Genomic DNA, 20,413 nt, shown 5'->3' on the forward strand with positions numbered 1-20,413 from the left:
GGGCGCCATGGCAACGGCGGCCATGTCGGGCGAGGGCAAAGCGGCGCCTCCATGACGCATGGGGGGCGAAATGGCGGCCGGAAGGGGCGGTCGGCGGCGGCCATTGCCGGCGGGATGGCTTGAGGAAGTGGTGGCGGCGGTGCTGCGGCGGGTCTGTAGGGCGGGCCGGGATCCGGGCCGGGGTCCGAGGAGAGCCGGGAGGTGGCAGTGCGGGGGAAAGGGGCAGTGGCTCGATGGTGGAGACGCCACACGCCCATGGAGGGAGGGACGGGACTGGGGGGTGTGCGTCTGGCGGGGTGGGAGGATCCGGGGGCAGCGGCAGGACCGCGGGGGTCGCCACGGACTGGAGGAGGGCGGCGGGGGTGTAGGAGCGGCTTGGACGTGTGGGAACTCGAATAATGAAATTTTTAGGGTTGGAAGGGACTTCTGGAGATCATCCAGTTCAACCCCCCTGCCAAGGCAAGATCACCTGGAGCAGGTGACACAGGAATACGTCCAGGTGGGTTTGGGATATCTCCAGAGAGGGAGAGTCCATGCCCTCCCAGGGCAGCCCATTCTATGCTCTGCTACCGTCAATGGAAGGAAGTTCTTCCTCATGTTGAGTGGAACTTCCTGTGTTTTAGTTTATGACCATTGCTCCTCATCCTGTCGCTAGGCATCATCGAAAAGAGTCTGGCACCATCCTCTTGACACTAGAGAGATCCCCTCTCAGTCTTCCCCTCTCTAGACTAAACAGCCCCAGCTCTCGCATCTCTCTTCCACAACAGGCCGGTGGTAGGGGAGGGGAATGCCAGGAGGACAGTCAGTGTGTAATAAATCAGTGCGGTCTGTCTGGGGAGGGAATAATGTGGATAGCCTGTGACTGAGAGAAAAGGTTGAGTTCCCAAAGAACGGAAATTTAAAATAGGTGTTATTTTAAGGAGCTCTAGATTTGATCTTGCAATGGAGTTGGCTGTTTTTCCCCTTTCTCCTTCCATGCTTAAGATATTCCTACTGAGCCGGACCTGGAGGCTATGGACAAGTCCCCTTTAGGCTTGTGGACAGAACATTGCTTAACTGGAGTTCCTGCTGGGGAGTATAAACTCAAATGGCAGCTTTTACATGTGCCCAGTGCTTTTAGTTCTGTGATTCTGTGTCTGTACATCAGGTTTTATATGTATGCGATAGAGTTTCTGTACTATAGCAGCAAGAGCTGGTGGTAGCAGAAGTAATAAAACCTTGAGGTTTTCAGATTTAATGTAAAATGGTAGTATGTGAGAAGAGAAAATCTAATTTGAGTTTCAATTTGTAGGGCTTGTCATCAGAAACCTTTTTTTTTTTAAGTAAGTACAATGTAAGAATCAAAATAAAGCTTATTTTGTCAGTTAGTTTGCAGAGCAGAACAGCTCTTCTGTATCAAAAAGGAAATAAATGTGACATTTAAAAAAGGGTACATCCCTCCTTAGAGTTCTTTACCTCTTCTGTGTGTGTGAGCAGCAGAAGGGCTTGTTAAGCATTGGAATGGGCTGCTCGGGGAGGTGGTGAAGTCACCATCCCTGGAGGTATTCATGGAAAGACTGGATGTGGCACTTAGTGCAATGGTGTAGCTGAAAAAGTGATGATCAGTCAAGGTTGGACTTGTTGATCTCAGAGATCTTTTCCAATCTAAAGGATTCCGTGAGAGAGAGGGTCTGTGCCAATAAAAAGTCAGTGGGTTGGATTGTGGTGTACAGTGTGTGAGGAAGTGGGGAGAGGGGGAACTGGAGCTTTGAGGGATGGTGTCAGGAGGCAATGGAAGGGATACTTTGTGGACAAAAAATAGGAAAAGCACTGGTCACTAGTGGCTTGCTGGACTGACTGGTAGTAGATGAGATGTTTTTATTGACTGCTGTTACCCCACCCTCTCCAGTGCCCTTGTAATTCTGCTAGGATAGGCTGCCCAGAGACATTGCTGAGTTTCTGTGCCTGGAGATACTCAGGCCGCCTGGACAAGGCCCTTGGCAACCTGCTTTGACCTTACTTCCTTCAGGAGCACTGGGCAGGTGACCTCCAGACATCCCTCCCAGCCTCAGCTGTTCTGGGATTCTCTAACTAGTCCAGAGCTTTTCAAAGTGTGTTAATTTAGGGATAGATTCTCTTCAAATGTGTCTGCATCTCCCGATAGACAGGAAAGCTCTTGAAATGGGTCTTTACAAACCTTGACTGAGAGATGTTTTTCAGTTCCGTAGGATTTATAAGTACAGGGCTTATCTCCAAGGTGAGAACTTGGTGAACTTGGTGCCACATATACACAGTCTCAGCAGTTTGTTAAAATCTAACCCTGATACTTTTTGTTAATACAGAAAAGCAGCAACTGAACCTACGTGAAGATTTTTTTCCAAAGACAGTGATAAGGTACAGTGCTTCCATTTAACATTACAGAACAGTGAATTTTTTTCCCCTTGAACTTGCTGTTTGTAGTGCTGATTCTAGTGGTGTCTTTCACCATTTAATGTTTGGTCAGAATGTGCAAGTCAACACAGGCAGGCAAAAACTCACAGCAAGAACACAAAGAGTAAATTTATTTCCATTACCTTGATAACCTTGGGATCTGCAAAGCAAGACCTGGACACACGATACCCTCACCTGGACGTGGCACTGTTAAACTCGGTCCATGCCAGAGGATCACCACCCTGTCAAGGCTTATTCCTGGCTACAGGGTCTCTTGAGTGATCTACAGTCCTCCTCACCTGTCGTCCACTTTTAACCCATTCCTTTCCTAAAGTATTTTCCAAAACCATTAGAGTTATGTGATCTGTTCTGTGTTGCACATCTTGTTACCGTAATGGATTGGTCTGTTAAAAATCCCAAATCGAGTTGATTGGATGTGTGTGTGTTTGGGATTTTTTCAATAGTGTTCTTTCATATTCAGGAAGAATTTGGAGAAGGTGGGAACCTGTTTGCTTCAGCTACCATGTCTGGAATTGGCAATAAACGGGCAGCTGCAGAGCCTGGCCCTTCTGCCCCTCAGGAGAAGAAGGCGAGGGTTGAAGATTCAGGGACCACGGTGGAGACCATCAAGCTTGGTGGTGTTTCCTCAACAGTATGTCCTTCTTGCACACCCCCACTCAATCTCTTGCTCTTTTTCATCTGGATACAAAAACGTGTCTGTGATCTGTCTTGTGTGCCACGTTTCCCTGCACAGGAGGACCTGGACATCCGGACTCTGCAAACCAAGAACCGGAAGCTCGCAGAGATGCTGGACCAGCGTCAGGCCATCGAGGATGAGCTGCGGGAGCACATAGAGAAGCTGGAGCGCCGGCAGGCCACTGATGATGCATCTCTGCTGATCATCAACCGATACTGGAATCAGGTTGGTTTGCTGCTTTTTATACACTGTTCTTTTCTGTACCATTGCACTGCTTTTATTCACATCCATTCTCTGTCTTACCTTGCCTGTCCCATCATTCAGTTTGATGAAAATATCCGCATCATCCTTAAACGCTTCGATCTGGACCAAGGTCTTGGAGACCTTTTGTCTGAAAGAAAAGCACTGGTGGTACCAGAACCTGAACCAGACTCTGACAGTAACCAGGAGCGCAAAGATGAGAGGGAACGAGGTGAGACACCTGTCTGGAGACAGTGGGAAAGATGGATTTCAGCTGTGGACAATGCTGATGTCCCTTTCTAAAGGGTGACAGAGGCTCTCTTTTGTGATTGTGGAGATTATGTGTTATATGTTATTTGCTAGATAACATTTACCTTCTAGTACCTCCTTCTGTTCCCAGGGGAAGGACTGGAACCGGCATTCTCCTTCCTGGCTACTCTGGCCAGCAGCACCAGCGAGGAGATAGAATCCCAGCTGCAGGAGCGCGTAGAGTCTTCTCGCCGTGCTGTTGCCCAGATTGTGACAATGTATGACAAGCTGCAGGAGAAAGTAGATGTTCTGTCTCACAAGCTGAACAGTGGAGGTATGACCAAGGTTACAGGTTTTCAAGAACACTCATCTAACCCCCACCTTAGAGCTGATACTACATTGTGCACATTAAGGCCTAATCTGTTTCATGCTTGTTTATTTTCCAAAATAAATTGACCTGGCATTCTGAACTCATTATAAAAAGCTCTAATAAAGGACTATATGCTAGAAGTGTATTGTAACTACCTGTGAATTTGAATGCTGAGAGCTCTGCCCAGTGTGTCAGGCTAAGAAAAAGCTTGTTTCTACCAGTATAGTGTTAGTTCTGCCAGGTGTTCATGCACCTGGGAAGTTACAGATTGCAGTTGAACCTTATCACCCTGCTGTCCTCAGCCATCATGTAACAGGCTTCATGCTTACAAGTGAAGAAGTGAAATCATTGCAGACTGCTGTTGGACTCCTTCTCACTGGGAGTTTAGTAAAAGGTATAGTTTTATATATATATATTTTATATATATATAAAATATATATATATAAAACTACTCAGTTTCCACTGAGTTTTGAGCAAAATGGTACCCATCTAATGTCTTGGTGTAGCTGTCAGTTTTAAACACAAAGTAGAGTTCTGCAGAAAAAAGCCAAATGACTAGACTCTAAAAATCAATGTAATAGATTCACTTTACACTCAGATGGTTGTCTAAAAACATTAGCTTAAGGGTAGAATTTTAAGCTTTTGAGTGAAAACTTGGGTGGAATATCAGCTCATCCATGGTTTGCCTTCTGTCCAGAGTATTCTTTGTGCTCTGATAAAGGAGTTCTGACAAGTCTGGCGTTGTTGCAGGGTAGTGCTACTGTCCTTAGCTGTAAACTGTCAAAGCTCTCTGATGGAGATCAGGCCCTTGGGAACCCTCTGTGGGAGAGATAAAAACAAAAGAGTAAACACAAACCCAGAAATTTCCTTTTCTGTTTTCTTCTTTCTCTCTTTGCTATTTAAGAATTAAAACCAATCTTCCTTGATTTGCATTAATTTACTTTTCGTTGTCTATCTTTCAGATATTTCATTGATGGAAGAAGCAGTACTGGAGCTTAACACCTACCTGTCACATGAAAATGGACGGCTGCAGGAACTGGCTGATGTTCTTCAGGAGAAGCACCGGATCATGTCTCAGGAGGTATAAAAAAGACAAATCTACTTTGGGGTCCTGCTTATCATAATTTGTGGTCACTATAGTCTGGAAAGCAGGTTACTTCCTTGGAGAGGGACAGGAGCAGCACAGTTGGAAAGTTATGAAAAGGGTTATTGTAGTGGAGAACTGTACATAGATTTTCTGTATCATTCAGATCGATTTGCTTGTTACATGACCATAGGGAAGAGTATAACCAAATCAATGAGTTGAATGGATTCAATATTAGAAGAGAGCAGAGCAGAGCAAATGGAAAGGTGATGCGAAGGGGTTGTGTAAACACCTAAGACACTTGACGTGACATCTCCGTGATTCTAAATTCCTTAGTTCCTCTGCATTGTGTATGAAAGTGTAATGAAATCAATGACAAGATGATCCCAGTGACTAAGGGATTCAAATTATTGGCACTATTTGTTTTGGAGGCTTCAGTTCCTTTAAAAATTGTGTTACCACTGATCTTGGTCAGTGTTAGACCACTGAGCATTTATATGGTCTGTAGGGTAAATGAACATATGGATTGAAAAGATTGAAAACAAAGCCTTTGAACAAGCTGAGATGGCTGCCTCTGTGTTTTGCCAGATATTACCAGTTTCTTGCTCTTTCTTCATTTTCAGTTTTGTCTTATTTTTGTTACTGTCTTGGGATTCAGGCAGAGTAAAATTCAGGAGCGTTCATGGAGTCTGTCACCACAGCAAAAAATGGAAAGGACATGATGAATTAAGAGAAAAACTATTAGTGAGCAGCCTCAGGAAAAGTTGATTTTATTCAGTCTGCTGACTGAAACACCCTTCTGATTACAGTTCTCCAAGCTGCAAGAGAGAATGGAGACAGCAGAATCCCGGGTGTCTGTTCTGGAGACGATGATTGATGACCTTCAGTGGGACATTGACAAGATACGCAAGAGGGAGCAGAGGCTCAACCGCCACTTAGCAGATGTTCTGGAACGAGTAAGTACTGCCCTCTTTGCCAGGAAACCAGAGAAATGGGTGCAGTTTTGGGATGTGTGACATCACCTCATGGTACTTCACTGTGAGAACTGAGAATCTGCAGTATACCATCTTTGGTCTTGGATTTGCTGTATCGGCAGTCTTGCTAATACTTAACTGGGTCTTGATGAAATCTACTGCTTTTTTTGCAGGTAAATTCCAAAGGCTACAAGGTGTATGGAGCTGGGAGCAGCCTCTATGGGGGCACAATCACCATTAATGCCCGCAAGGTAATGTCAGGGGCTTGGTTGCAGGCAAGGGGAAGAATAAAGGAGAGCTTGTGCGTGGGGCCATAGATTGGAACAGAATTTACATACTTATTTTAGATAATTTTAGATCCTTTGCCACAGATGTGGGTTACTCTGGGCAAACCATTTTGTCTGTATGCAAGTTTCCTGCTTAAGAAACAGACCGGGTGGAAGTAGACTTTGACTTGGTAATGTTACCTGACTGTTTAGTCTGTAATTTCTGTTACTGCATAAACAGTTACTTCATTAGTACCTTCAGGAGAGACATTAACAGTAGGATTTACAAGCAATTTATCTCCAACAGTTTGAGGAGATGAATGCAGAGCTGGAAGAGAATAAAGAGCTTGCTGGGAATCGCCTCAATGAATTGGAGGAACTACGCCAGGATCTTGAGGAAGTAACAACACAGAATGAAAAACTCAAGGTGAGATATCTGTAACTGTTTGAAGGTGTTTTGTGTGTTGGCCTCTCCTTTGTTTTGCTGGGCTGTGTCCAGAAAACCTCGCTAGCACTGTTCTGTTCTGTGCTTGCTCTGTCAGTGATGTTAAACTTCGTACAAGGTACAATTAGCAAGTTTGGGACTTAACCCTTGCAATTCATTGTGTTAGTGACACCATGTGGTCATTGTTGGAAATTAGAATGTTTTCCATCCTGTGTTCCATTCTGGACATTTTAATGATGTCTAGTTAGAACTGCTTTCACCTCATTACAAGTATTGACTCCTCTTCCACCTTCCCCATACCCTGTACAAGAGGAGCCAGACAAATGAAAAAATCGAGGAACCTTGTGTAGGAGAAAGAGGCTCTTGAAAGAGTCGATGAATTTTTGTCTTTCGGATTGTGGGAGAATGGAAAACAGCATATGAGTTTCTGGTGTTTTAATGGTGGTAACACAAAAAGCTGTGACTCTGTAGTAGATAAGTATATGATGGAGGGAATAATCCAGATGTCATCTTAGTGGTCAGTAGATCTGTTAGCCTGTTACAAAAAATGTCTGACCTGATAACCTAAGTTTAAGACATCTGGTTCCAAGGACTATCTTGAGGCATCTCTAAATACTGTTTATCCACATGAGTTTGTTTTGAGAGAACTACTCTTCAGTTTACAACTTCTTTTTTTCTCTTCAGTAGTATTAAGGTGTATGCATCTATATATGTGTCTGTTTTACTGCTGGCAGTCACAATCATTCACTAACTTTTTTTTGTAAGGAAAATTCAGATTCTGTACCTGTTTTTTTTCTCATTTCTCTTCCTTTCAGTCACCATGTCTTACTTGGTAACAGGCTAACATAATGCCTACTGGCACATAGGTTTTCTCTAGTCTGTCATACTTTTCTGTGTGTCCATCGTTATTGATATAGGTGATTATGGTTTACAGTAAATCACTTGAAAATGTGTATTATGTTTTCCAAGTTCATGTCTTTGAAAGAAACTATTTCAGAATCCAAGGGTGAAAAATTTTGTCATGTGACTGTGCAAGAGAAATAGCGTGGTGGACACAGAAAGCATAGACTTTTAAAATTGATACTGAAGCATATTACTTGCACCTACTGCACAGCAATGCTGTTGAAGTTCTGCGTTAATCTTTTCTTGTGGCAGCTTGATTCACTGTTCTCCTATCTTGTTAAATAAAAACCAAAGGCAAGGGGATAATTTTTGTGGCATTTTCCTGTGTCCCTGCTAGGTTGAGCTGCGACGTGCAGTAGAAGAGGCTGTGAAGGAGACCCCGGAGTACCGCTGCATGCAATCCCAGTTTTCTGTTCTGTATAACGAGAGTCTCCAGCTGAAGGCACATCTGGATGAGGCCCGCACGCTGCTCCATGGCACCCGTGCCACACACCAGCGCCAGGTGGAGCTCATTGAGGTAACACGTCTACTCCACCAGACCAGGGAGCACTGCTGGCTCTGAGTGGCTTTGGGAAAGCTCAGGAAATTTACTTTTCCGGCAATAATTCAGTCTTTTCTGGTACTTCATGTTCAAAGCAGGTTCAAAGCATTAATCTGTTCCCTTTTCACTCCTCAGAGGGATGAGGTTGGCCTGCACAAGAAGCTGCGCACGGAGGTGATTCAGCTGGAGGACACCTTAGCACAAGTCCGCAAAGAATACGAGATGTTGAGGATAGAATTTGAGCAGACCCTTGCTGCCAATGAGCAAGCAGGTACGGTGTTGTTCTGCTGTGCCTAAAAACAAATACCACCTGCCCCCCAATGCCCGCTAGAGGCTACACTGCAATAAAACACCTGGGTTGATTCTTTGTTATTGTCAAATACTTGTTCTGGCATGTCTCTTTATCTTGAAAAACAAAGCTCTTCCTGTGTTTTATTGGGAGGCCAGTTCCATGTTATCTGACTTCCATTTACATACTCAATAATACATATATTTTGCTAATAACTTGGTTTATGACAGGGTATTATTAAAAATTACTTGAAAGGGGGAGGATTCGTTTACAAGTGTGGAATGACAACCTAGATAGGAAAGCAGTAATTTTCAAATATCACCAGAGGAAGTAAAGAAGTTATTTCTAAAATAGCATTTAAATCATAGAGGTTTTTTGTAGCATGACATGTTTCCCTTAGGATCATGGGGAAAAAAGTAATGTTAATGGGAAATTAGGACTGTACATGACTTTTTTCTGCAAATGTGTCGTGTTGCTCCGTTGTGTGGCAGCATGCTAAGTCTTATTTTGGTTCTTTGTCACTGACACTTAGCTTGTTTTCCATGTCCATGAAAGTCCTTGCAGGGGGTTGACCAAAGTGTGGTTTGTTACAGTTTTGTTTCTGTTTTTGTAGGTCCAATTAACCGAGAGATGCGTCATCTCATCAGCAGCCTCCAAAATCACAACCACCAGCTGAAGGGAGAGGTGTTGAGATACAAGCGCAAGCTGAGGGAGGCGCAGTCTGATTTGAGCAAGGTATCACAGCAGGGAATGTCAGAAAAGAAGAGGAAGTGCTTGGGAGGAGGAGGAATGCTGTCACCCTTGCCTGCAATATCAGCCTTTCTGATCAGGCGTGCAGGATGCAGTGTGATTTTCAGTGGAGCCCTACACTCTTCTACCTCCTTTTATCAGATGAATGGTATTCCTTTGTAGCTGTGTAGTGCTCCTTGAAAAGCAGTAGCAGGTACAAAGGGGGCATGGAATCATGGATCTGGGGAGACAAGGGAAAAGGTAGATTTCTGGCTAAGAACTTAATGGTTTTTGTTCTTCTGTGTCATCTTTCTTGCTGTTCCACAATAGATCCGCTCTCGCAGTGGCAGTGCTCTCTTACAGGCCCAGTCCAGCACTGAAGACACAAAGGAGGAACCTCCAGAGATTAAGCAGGAACCTGAGGATCCTTCTGCCCAAGTGTCTGTCCCCAAGGCTGCTGCTGAAGATGTAAATGAAATGAAGGCCCGGCGAGATGAAGAGGAACGGGAGCGAGAGAGACGGGAGAGGGAGAGGGAACGAGAGAAGGAAAAGGAGAAAGAGAGAGAGCGAGAAAAAGAGAAAGAAAAGGAAAAGGAACGAGAGCGGGAAAAGCAGAAGCAGAAGGAATCTGAGAAGGAGAGAGAATCCAAAGAGAAGGAGAAGGGGAAGCATGAAGATGGAAGAAAGAAGGAGGCTGAAGTGATCAAGCAGCTGAAGGCTGAGCTCAAGTAAGAGTTGTTGTCCCTTCCTTTCCTGCTTGAGCAGTGCCCAAACAGGGGTGTTTGTGTGAGACACGTGGCTTGCTCTTACGAGATTAGTGTCACTGAAATGGAGGAGGAGTTTCCTAGCACCCTCCATATCTGATTGTGATCTGGTCAATGTAGTTACATTTCTTTTACAACAGCCTACAACATGAGTTACCAAAACCGACTTCGTGATATGGATGAAGTAATATTTATTTGTTGCTGTCATAACAGTAGTGTAAAACTTTACAGCAGCAGGTTATTAATAAAGAACACAGCAGCCTTCCCTCTCCTGGATCCTTACCAGAGCAGAGGTGGATAGTTTTGTAGCTCACTATTAGGGTACATATTTCCTCTCCACCCCACTTTTCTTGGCTTTTCAGCCCATGTGCCTGAACATGTTTCTTTTCGAGCCTGTACTCCTTGGCCGTTTTATGTTACCGCGATAAGATGAGCCAAGGAGGACTCCGTATCCACATGGGGGATGGAGAGAATATTGCTCAGACTCTCCTGCTGGCTATGTAACAGGGTGGGGTTCCTGCCATGTTCTCACAGTCTGTCTCCCTGTCTCCAGGAAGGCCCAGGAGAGCCAGAAGGAGATGAAGCTGTTGCTCGACATGTACCGCTCTGCCCCCAAAGAGCAGAGAGACAAAGTGCAGCTGATGGCAGCTGAGAAGAAGGCAAAAGCTGAGGTAAATCTAATTTCTCTTCCCTTTTGCTCTTTAGAGCAAACTCCCTTATAGAAGGGAGTTTGGAATGGTCTGGATACGAACAGAGAGATTTTGGGACATTCTCCTCTGGGAAAGGATGATCCCTTTGCTCTGGCTGAAACAAATGGTTCCACTTTCTCAGTTGCAGATTCAGCTGGTAGCGGAGATGAGCACACATCCCAGAAATACACAGCCAGTCAGACTGTCACAGACCAGATGCTTTCTTCAGCAGCATGTGCATATAGGACTCATGAAACGAAAGCATAGACCAGTCCCTTCCTATTCAGCTGGTACATGCAGAATGTCACAAGTGCAGGCACATGCACTCACCAATCTCCAGGTTCACAGGCACATACAAGTACCAGCACACTCCTCTGTGTGTTTGGTACCCCTGTGGTTCCAGGCCCCTTTTACCTTCACAAACAGGTCTCACCTATAGCTAGCACTTACTCTGTGCAGCACACATGTACATGAGGTAAAGAGATAGATTACACAAAGATAGTTAAGAAAATATCTAATATAAAGATACAAGAAGATAAGACAGGACAGGCTGCAGTGGTCATGGGCAGGGCTTAGCCAGACAGGTGTGCACTGACTGCCCACATTTTACATGCGATTGGCTCCTTTTATACCCTTCTCTGTCTAATCCCACTTTGTTCATCCTTGCTCTTCCTTTCCTGGCACATCAACTTCTGGGTTTGCACAACTCTGTCAGTTCCCACAGCCCTCACAATTCAGGATCCACTCCTGGTTTATAGTTTTACCAGTTGCAAAGTCCAGGTTGATCTTCCTGGAAGTGCTGCCTGTATTTTCTTGGAAGCTTATTAAGTGTTGTGACTGGGGAAGTTTCCTTCATCTGTTTGTGTCCATGTTTGTTTTTCATGTCTGTCTCTCTACAAATTTTGTTTTTAGTTTCCTCATTCTCCCACAGTCACATAACTTTGTTGGAATAAACATTCTCACAGTCTCAATGCCCTCATCACTTGGTGTGACTGTCCAGGTTATCACTGTGCCGCCTTAAAATTGGGAGCAGAATAAAACTCAAAAGTGTAGATACGATGGAGAATAGCTCTTTAATGAAGGCCTTTTGGTGCAAGGAGTTCCACAATTTTATAGTATTATCCATCCAATCCTGGATGGATATTATCCATCCAATCCAACCCCCTCAGATCCTCCCCAAATCTGCCCCCTGGCACGCCTCTCCGAAATTGAGTCGAGGAGTCCTAAGACCCCTTTCTTCCTAATCTTCCTCTTCTTTACAGCACGTACTGTCTTTGGAGATTCTCCAAGGTTCCAGGCTTGAAGATTGCTTTGACTGTGATGGTATCTTGTTGTTCAGGCCTGGGGTGCCAATGTTCATAAACAGAATGTGTTTACTATAGTCATGCCTTGAAAAGGAGCCTAAACAAACCTAAAGAATTTAGAAAACTCGATATGAAATAGGGGAGTAGGGTTTGGTTAGTGTTAACTACTAAAGTGTGATAGACTATACAGCTACATTAAAATCTACAAAAGGCTAAAAATCCTAGGGCATCAACTGCCTCCTTTACCATTTGTCTTCCAGTTTTGTGTCTCTATGTTTTGTTTTACTTCCTTGTTATTATCTCTTTCTATATTGAAGCAGGTCCTTGACTGGATGCCCTTAAAGGAGCAAATGCTCTCTATCCATATACTCTTACATATAAAACTGCAAGAGACTGATGTTCCTACTGTGATAAAAGATTCTACGGAATTTTCAAAGGTTTTGAAATCAAGATCTTAGGCTTACAGCCTGTCTCAGTGGTCCATCTGCCAGTAACACTCTGTCCTGTCAAAATAGAATGGGCTTTCTTTTCCCATACTTTTAAGGTAGTTTCTTCAGTGTTTCAGAGAATTTGTGGGGAAAACAGGCACTTAACAATGTTCAGGCCGCATCCTCATGTTAAGAGTCATTTGTGGTTTGTCCTTGTAGCTGGAAGAACTAAGGCAGAGGGTGAAAGAATTGGAAGACAAGGAGAAAAAGGAGAGCAAAAAGATGGCTGATGAGGATGCCCTCCGCAAGATCCGAGCAGTGGAAGAACAAATTGAGTATTTACAGAAGAAACTAGCCATGGCTAAGCAGGTGAGAAGTTCCTGATGAGTTCTGTTCTGGATGGAACACCTGTGAAGGAACTGCCTTCGGGTTGCAGCCAGGAAGATTATCTGAGAGGTATCTGTATGGGCCAGAGATGCGAGTTTGGTCCTTGTTTATCGAAGGGAAAAAAATGAACATGCAAAAACCCCACCAACAGCTATCAAAAACCCCACAACTGGAGAGTGTCACAAACCTCATGGCAGGTGATGGGGGGGAATGTTTGATAACAATTAAACCTGTGGCCTTGGTGAAGACCACAGAGGAGAAATGGCTGAATCAGCCACTAGGGGAGGAGGTTTAAATTTCTTTGTGAAAGTTATTATCTGTACAAGTTCATATAGTGAGTATGTTTGCATGGTACTGGTACATACCCTCTTCTACAAAAAAGGGCTTAATCCAGTGAGAGAGCAGGACCACCTCATTAGCAGAGAGGCAAGCCAATGACTTGACATGTACTTTTTTAGAATTCAAATTCTTTTAACTATAGAACAGAACTGCTCTGTCTTGTCACTTACTCCTTTAATGTTGAAGAGGTCGAAGTGAGTCGAAGGGGCTTGGCAGTGTGTTAGCTGGATGCTGCCGAGCTGTCCACATGTAGAATCCCTGGCCTGGTGTAACTGACAGCTGTCCAGGTAGCTGCTGGAAGCTGAGAGTTGGTTTCTGCCCAGCTCTGGTAATGACTGTGGCACAGCTGATTCTGCCAGCAGACAAGCCACAGTCTCTGAATGCTTGTACAGCTGACCATCACTTTTTTACACCTTCAAAATCAGAGTATCTCCACTGTGGTGCGGATTTCTAGGGAGCACTTTCTTTTGGTTGCTGGGAAGATACTGTTCTTTGATACTGAGACATCTTCCTTCATCTGTGCTAGGTTTGGTGTCTGAGTAAAATGTTCAGGGTCACAACAGAGGGTACAGGAGACAGTATTGCCAGAGCCTGTGATTGTTTTGTAGGAGGAGGAGGCCTTGCTGTCAGAAATGGATGTCACAGGCCAAGCCTTTGAAGACATGCAAGAGCAGAACATCCGCCTGATGCAACAGCTGCGGGAGAAGGATGATGCCAACTTCAAGCTGATGTCAGAACGCATCAAGTCCAACCAGATCCACAAGCTCCTGAAAGAGGAGAAGGAGGAGCTGGCAGACCAAGTTTTGACACTGAAGACACAGGTAACCTTGGAAAAGAGAGAGGACAACAGGACTGGTGGGGAAAGGTGGAGGTGTTGGTTATCTCTGGTAGCCAGCTCCAGACTGGGTCAGGGGAGAGAATCAGAAAGGCAAAAGTGAGAAAATGAGTGAGTTGAGATAAATGCAGTTCAGCAATTACAGGAAATGTGCACACAAGCAAAGCACAAGTGAATTAATTCAGCACTTCCCATGGCAGGCAGGAGTTTAGCCATCTCCGGGAGAGCAAGGCTCCATCATACATAATTGTTACTTAATAAATGCTGCAACTCTGAACACCCTCCCGCTTCTTCCTTTCCACCAGCTTTTATTGCTGAGCACAGCATCATGTGGTATGGAATACCCCTTGGGTCAGGTGGATCAGCTGTCCTGGCTAAGTGGTATCCCAGCTGCTTGTGCACCCTCAGCCTACTTGCTTGTGCGTGGCATGAGACATACAAGGACTTGATGTTGTGTAAGTACTGCCTAGCAAGAGCTAAAAGAGTAGTTATTGACACTGTTTTTCTCCCAAATGCAAAATACAGCAGCATGTGAGCTGCTGTTAAGAGAATTAACTGTATCCTCACCAAAATCAGTACAGGAGGGAATGCTCCCCTAATTAACTTAGGAATGGTGTGTCAGACATCAAAGAGACCTGTCCCAGTAAGAAACTGAGACTGCTGTATGGAGCATGAAATGTCCTAGAGGTTCATTGCTATGGAGAACAGATGGGAGAAGGAAAGTGGGAAGTCATTTCCATGTTGTAATGATACTTTTGCCTGTATCTTCTACATATACCCGTATATATTGGTAACAAGCAGGAGAAGCTGGAAACTATGGTTCAGTGAGAACTATCTCAGGCATGAGTACAAGTACAGTCTGGGAAAGAAGTCATTGAGAGCAGCCCTTCGGAGAAGGACTTGGAGGTTCTGGTGGATGAAAAGCTGGACATGGGCTGGCAGTGGCTGGCAGTGTGTGCTGGCAGCCCAGAAAGCCAAACATATCCTGGGCTGCATCAAAAGCAGCGTGGGCAACAGATCAAGGGAGGGGATTCTGTCCCTCTACTCTGCCCTCGTGAGACCCCACCTGCAGTGCTGCTTCCAGCTCCGGTGTCCTCAGCACAGGAAGGACATGGACCTGTTGGAACAAGTCCAGAGGAGGCCACAAATATGATCAGAGGGAATGAGCACCTCTGCTACGAGGACAGGCTTGGAGAGGGTCTAAGGAGACCTCATTGTGGCCTTCCAGTACTTGAAGGTGGCTTAGAAAAAGAGGGAAAGCAACTTTTTTTATGAGCAGATGGTGACAGGACAAGGGACAATGGTTTTAAACCGAAAGCAGGTTTAGATTAGATATTAGGAAGAAATTCTTTACACAAAGGGTGGTGAGGCCCTGGTACAGATTTCCCAGAAAGGTTGTAGGTGCTCCATCCCTGGAAGTGCTCAAGGCCAGGTTGGATGAGGCTTTGAGCAACCTGGTCTAGTGGAAGGTGTCCCTACCCGTGGCAGGGGGGTTGGAACTGGATGATCTTTAAGGTTCCTTCCGATCCAAGCCATTCTATGATTCTGTATTCTGCCATCCTTGGAACCAAAGTGGAGCTATGCACTGCCTTGCAACAATTCTTTAAGCCACTGTTTGAAAATTAAAACATCTTCATTGCAAATATTTGACTGCTAAGTTTTAAAGTGCTCACTAGAGAGATCTGGATACAGCTCTTGGACTGCTGGGTTGCTGTTCAGTGAGAAAAAGGCAAACTGATGCTCCTTTGTGCTGGGGATGCAGAGATAGTTTTAACATGCAGCTTTAATGGCAGCTCTGAAGACCCACAGAGTGTGCATTTCATTCCTTCTGCACCTTCTCTCCCGCTTTCCAAGGTGGATGCCCAGCTGCAGGTTGTACGTAAGCTGGAGGAAAAGGAACACTTACTACAGAGCAGTATTGGCACAGGAGAGAAGGAGCTGGGTCTGCGAACGCAAGCCTTGGAAATGAACAAACGCAAGGTGAGTGAGTGATTCCGTCTTGGATTGTAAGATGGAGCTGTTGCCTTGCAGAAGGCATAGCAGGCTCTCAGCTCTCGCTGTTGTTACAGAACCTGATATTCCCTGGTTTTGGACAGAAGGCTTAGGAGTCTTGAAGAGAACACTGATTAAAGTACTGTAGACTGATGTTTCCTTTGATAAAGAGGAGCAGGTCATGTATGTTTCTGTGAAAGGCTGATCAGGGTGCTGAAGTAAGATGCCTTTATAGGAAACCTATCATGAAAGAAGAGGCAGCAGCCAGATAAAGCTAACTGGGGTCAAAGCTTTTATAAAAAAGATGGGATAAATAAAGGGGGAATATGACTGGGGAGTGCTAAGACTTTAAGCGAATATCTAAGATCAATAAAGTAGATCTGTTACCAGTAAAATAAGACAAAGTCTCATGGTTGATGCTGCCTTTGCTTTTATAGTTTTAGTAGAAATGCAGGAATGACATTAAAACAGGCAGAAAGGAAAGCAGAAATATCACTATGAAGAGGAACTGGGGAGAATTCAGCACAGTCACTTGTGCTTAACATGACAATCTGTGGTATTGAGGGAACTTGGTTAGAAGATTATAGGAGAACTGGTGAAGAGAAAATGCTTCAAAACACTTATCTTGCTTGAATTTCCATCTACTTCACCTATACAACTGCCTCTAAACAATAGAGAAAATGTGGAGGCTGGAAGGCTAAAAATACATGAAGAAGAGAATTGTGTGGTCATTAGTGCTTTTCTAAGAGACATGCTTTGCATTGTGATAGGGTTTGGCTCTGCTGAAGAGGGATCTTGAAGCTAAATGATTTGAACTTGTTAATAATAAGGTATTTTGCCACTGAAGTGATGCTTAGGGAATAATTCCAGTTATTTCACTTTGAAGTACTAGAAAGAGATGCAAAACCAGATCTCCATCAGTATGAGTAGTATTCCGTGAGCAGTCTTGAATTGCCAGGCAGAGAGACTAGAAATCACTAGAGCTATTTTTCCATGTTTGGTACTTCTGTACAGGTTTTCTTTTTCAGGCCATGGATGCAGCCCAGCTTGCAGATGATCTGAAAGCCCAGCTAGAGCTGGCTCAGAAGAAGTTACATGACTTCCAGGAGGAGATTGTGGAAAACAGAGTAACTAGAGAAAAAGAGATGTTTAACTTCAAAAGGGCTGAGGTATATACCCTGTGCACAATCCTTTAGTATCTGTCTGCTTTAGTGTCCATCTTCTTGGACATCGAGCTTGGAGTGGGTTTCAACTACACTATTTTGGTGTCCAGTTTCACTTTGACTTCAGCTTCATCAGGTCTTGGCTCTTTCAGGTTTTTCCACTGATAACTGACAATACTTGTGGCATCAGATAATGTTGGGGGATGAAAGTATGGGTGGCACAACTTAGCCAGGTGCACTGTTGACATGTTCTCTTTTGTCTCTGAAGAAGCTGTGACAGAGAATATGCTGCTCATTCACTTAGTCTCTTGTTTTTATACAGGAAGACATTTCTAGGTTGCGCAGGAAGCTGGAGACCACAAAGAAGCCTGACATGGTTCCCAACTGTGATGAGATACTAATGGAAGAAATCAAGGATTACAAGGTGAGTAGTTGTGTCTATTAACTTCCTTCTTTACTTCAGTCAAAAAGCTCTGTAGATACGCTTTGAATATTTCGCATCTCTTGTCCATTATCTGGGGTTGAAGAAACCATATTCTCCTTGTGAGGAATGGAGGGACCTTCATCTCCAGACATCTTTCAACACCTCTGATCGACCACAGTGGACCCTCACAGTAACATTTATGTGTTGCAGGCCCGTCTGACCTGCCCGTGCTGCAACATGCGCAAGAAGGATGCTGTGCTCACCAAGTGCTTCCATGTCTTCTGCTTTGAGTGTGTGAAGACGCGCTATGACACCCGGCAGCGCAAATGCCCCAAGTGCAACGCGGCCTTTGGGGCCAACGACTTCCACAGGATCTACATTGGCTGATCCTGGGAAGCTGCTGCTCACGCTGACCACCCAGCCTCCCCTCACCTTCTGTGGCCACCACTCACAGGGCAGTCATGGCTTCTGTCAGCTGATCTGCATTGTCTTCTGGGAAGTGTGTTTAGGGTATGGAAAGAAACAGATTCCAGATCTTGGTTCCTTTCTTGCCCCCTTTCCTTTTGTTCTTGCTCTTGGTTTTTTGGATATTTTGTACCTGAGAGGAAATTTTCCATCCGTCACTATCACACTGCTAAGCTGGGAACCTCTGACTGAAGTCCTGCCTTGATGCGATGAAAGCTGTCTGTGGTGCAGCAGAGATTAGTGAGACCTATATTATTACGAGGAGTTTGCTTTGGATATTATTAAATCCCATCAAGGTATGGTAGTGCTTCTGAGAGTGAATAGTTTCCCAATTAACAGACCAGATAACCAAATCTTTAGACTTCAGTGGAGTCACTCCTTAGGCATGTATCTTCCTGAGTCAGGGCAAGAACCTCTTAGGGATGGTGCATTAGTAAAGATCCTTCCTAGCCCCAGAAGCACACACACATCTTAGTATCCAGAGGAGGAGAAAGGTAAGACGTCAGAGAATCTTAGAAAATAGCATTCCACTGATGAACCCTGGTTGATACAGGCACCTTCCCTTAGGCTGAGGCATCACTGTCATTGTCCTTATAAAATAAGGATTTTTAGGGGTTCCTTTGTTTCAGCTTTGCCACAAAGATGAATCTCTTTATGCACAAAATCTAATTAAAGCTTTTGTTGGTTTTTTTGCGTTTTTTTCTGGTTTTCTTGCCTCTGGTAGTATTTGCCTGGTCTCCTGTTCTTTGTTCAGTTACTGGAAACATTTTTCACAAGTTTTAAGCTTCTCAAGTAGAGAGATTAACTTCTTCTTCCTCCGCCTTTACGTTATGCATGACTAAAACAAGTTTTGTCCTTTTGGATGTAACTCCAGTATCTTATTTCTGACACAAGAGAAGGGCCAAGATGCTGGACTGTTTCTGCAGCCGTTTTGACATGGCTGCTGGGAATTTTGAGAAAGGATGTGGCATGAGTTATAGTCTCTATGCTCCCTCTAGTTGCAGCTGTATTTTAAGTCTGCTCCTAAAAGCAAAATGTGAAGTAATTTATTTGCAACATTCCTTCACAGGGTGTAGTGTTTCTCCTGTAAACTTAATTTTCTTGGAAGGTGCACCTCTCAAGAGGTTTGTCTCGTGTGTGTCTCTTCCCTGAACCATGAAAACTGTGCTACCTTCCTGTGTTCACTATAGGAAATAATAGAAACAGTAGTAATAAAAATAGTAGTAATAGAAACAGTAGTAAAATTAATTAATCACAGACTGTCTTACAGTGTGCATTATTATCTTTTTGAAAACATTCAGAATATATGAATTAAACCTTGTAAATTATTATGAACGCTGAAAAGAGTGAAGGAACAGGTGGCCCTACCTTTCCAAGGGGAAGCTGGGATGCTGAGAACTTCTGGTGTGGTGTAAGTGCTGTTAGAAGAAAAGACAGTAGAACTCTCTCCTCTTTCACTGGAAGTTGCTCCCTAGATTACAGTTTGTGGCATCAAGTTGGAGAAAGAGCCATATGTTAATGCTTGTTGTAGATTGTGAGGTGCGAATGTTTGTTCATCAAAATCAGGACCTGGTTCAACAACCAACTGCATCTTCAAACAGCTTTGCTACAACAGCAGACTTCCTTTTACAGCTGTGAACAACCATCTGAACTAAACAGCCCCTGAACAAAGCCCATTGCTCCTTTCCCAGTCACAAAGTTGCATCACCTTTCTACTGAAATAAAGCTTGAAACTTTTGTGTGTATGCTGGCCATGTTGGGATCACTCTGGTCATGGTAGGAAACAGATACTTGAAACAATCTGGATTAATTTCACAGAGGAGATTTGGAAACTTCTGTTTTCTCTTGCCTTACCAAGAAAAATGTTAGTGGTTTGGTTTGTAATAAAATAATAGTTTATTTCAAGATCATTTTGGAAATCACTGAATTTCTCTCTGTGCTTGTAATTTAAACATTGAGAAACTGAAAATTTTAGATGGTCTGTTTGCCAGAATGAGTGGAAATAATTAAAATAATTAAAAGCTTACCAGAACTAGAAGTGTGAGGGTTAAAGAAGTAAAGGGGTGACAAGTATTATCAAAAGTCCCTCTAAATTCAGTGTCTCAGGTGACAAAGAAAACGCCTCACCTCCAGTCTCCAGTGCACCCTCTGTCACAGCAAATCCTCCCCCGTAACATGTCACTGACATCCATGGAAAGTTACAACAATCTTTTCTGTCTTCTGGGGAATCAGGCTGGTGCAATAACTGAAGAAAATAACACGCCAAAATACATCTCTGTTGGGCAACAATAATTAGATCTTCTCCTAAAAGGTTCTAGTAGATGGCTGCAGTAATTTGGAGCAATCCCTATTCTGTATTTGACATGGGAGCAGCCCCTCAGGCACCCAGCAGAAAAGATATTTGCAGAACATTAATTATTAGGTGGT

General features: G+C 44.1%; 1 protein-coding gene across 2 annotated transcripts; it reads left to right on the forward strand.

The window, feature by feature from the left end:
- The first annotated feature begins 63 nt into the window (after positions 1–63).
- On the forward strand, positions 64–19,896 carry RNF20 (ring finger protein 20). 2 transcript variants are annotated; one of them, XM_051782797.1, is made up of 21 exons: positions 64–151; positions 2,322–2,373; positions 2,891–3,061; positions 3,164–3,331; positions 3,431–3,578; positions 3,747–3,929; positions 4,928–5,046; positions 5,859–6,005; positions 6,197–6,274; positions 6,597–6,716; positions 7,975–8,154; positions 8,314–8,449; positions 9,081–9,202; positions 9,527–9,924; positions 10,514–10,631; positions 12,601–12,750; positions 13,716–13,928; positions 15,797–15,922; positions 16,963–17,103; positions 17,420–17,521; positions 17,732–19,896. In XM_051782797.1, exons 3-21 carry the CDS (start codon positions 2,933–2,935, stop codon positions 17,906–17,908), a joined length of 2,955 nt encoding a protein of 984 aa, XP_051638757.1. In that variant the 5' UTR covers positions 64–151; positions 2,322–2,373; positions 2,891–2,932; the 3' UTR covers positions 17,909–19,896. The 2 variants fall into 2 exon arrangements, with proteins under 2 accessions (XP_051638757.1, XP_051638758.1); XM_051782798.1 differs by lacking the exon at positions 64–151 and adding an exon at positions 379–499.
- The last annotated feature ends 517 nt before the right edge of the window (positions 19,897–20,413 follow it).

The sequence above is a fragment of the Manacus candei genome, unplaced genomic scaffold (genome assembly GCF_025592945.1).
Source record: "Manacus candei isolate 608988 ecotype Guabito, Panama unplaced genomic scaffold, ASM2559294v1 h1tg000016l, whole genome shotgun sequence".
In the NCBI taxonomy this organism is placed as follows: domain Eukaryota; kingdom Metazoa; phylum Chordata; class Aves; order Passeriformes; family Pipridae; genus Manacus; species Manacus candei.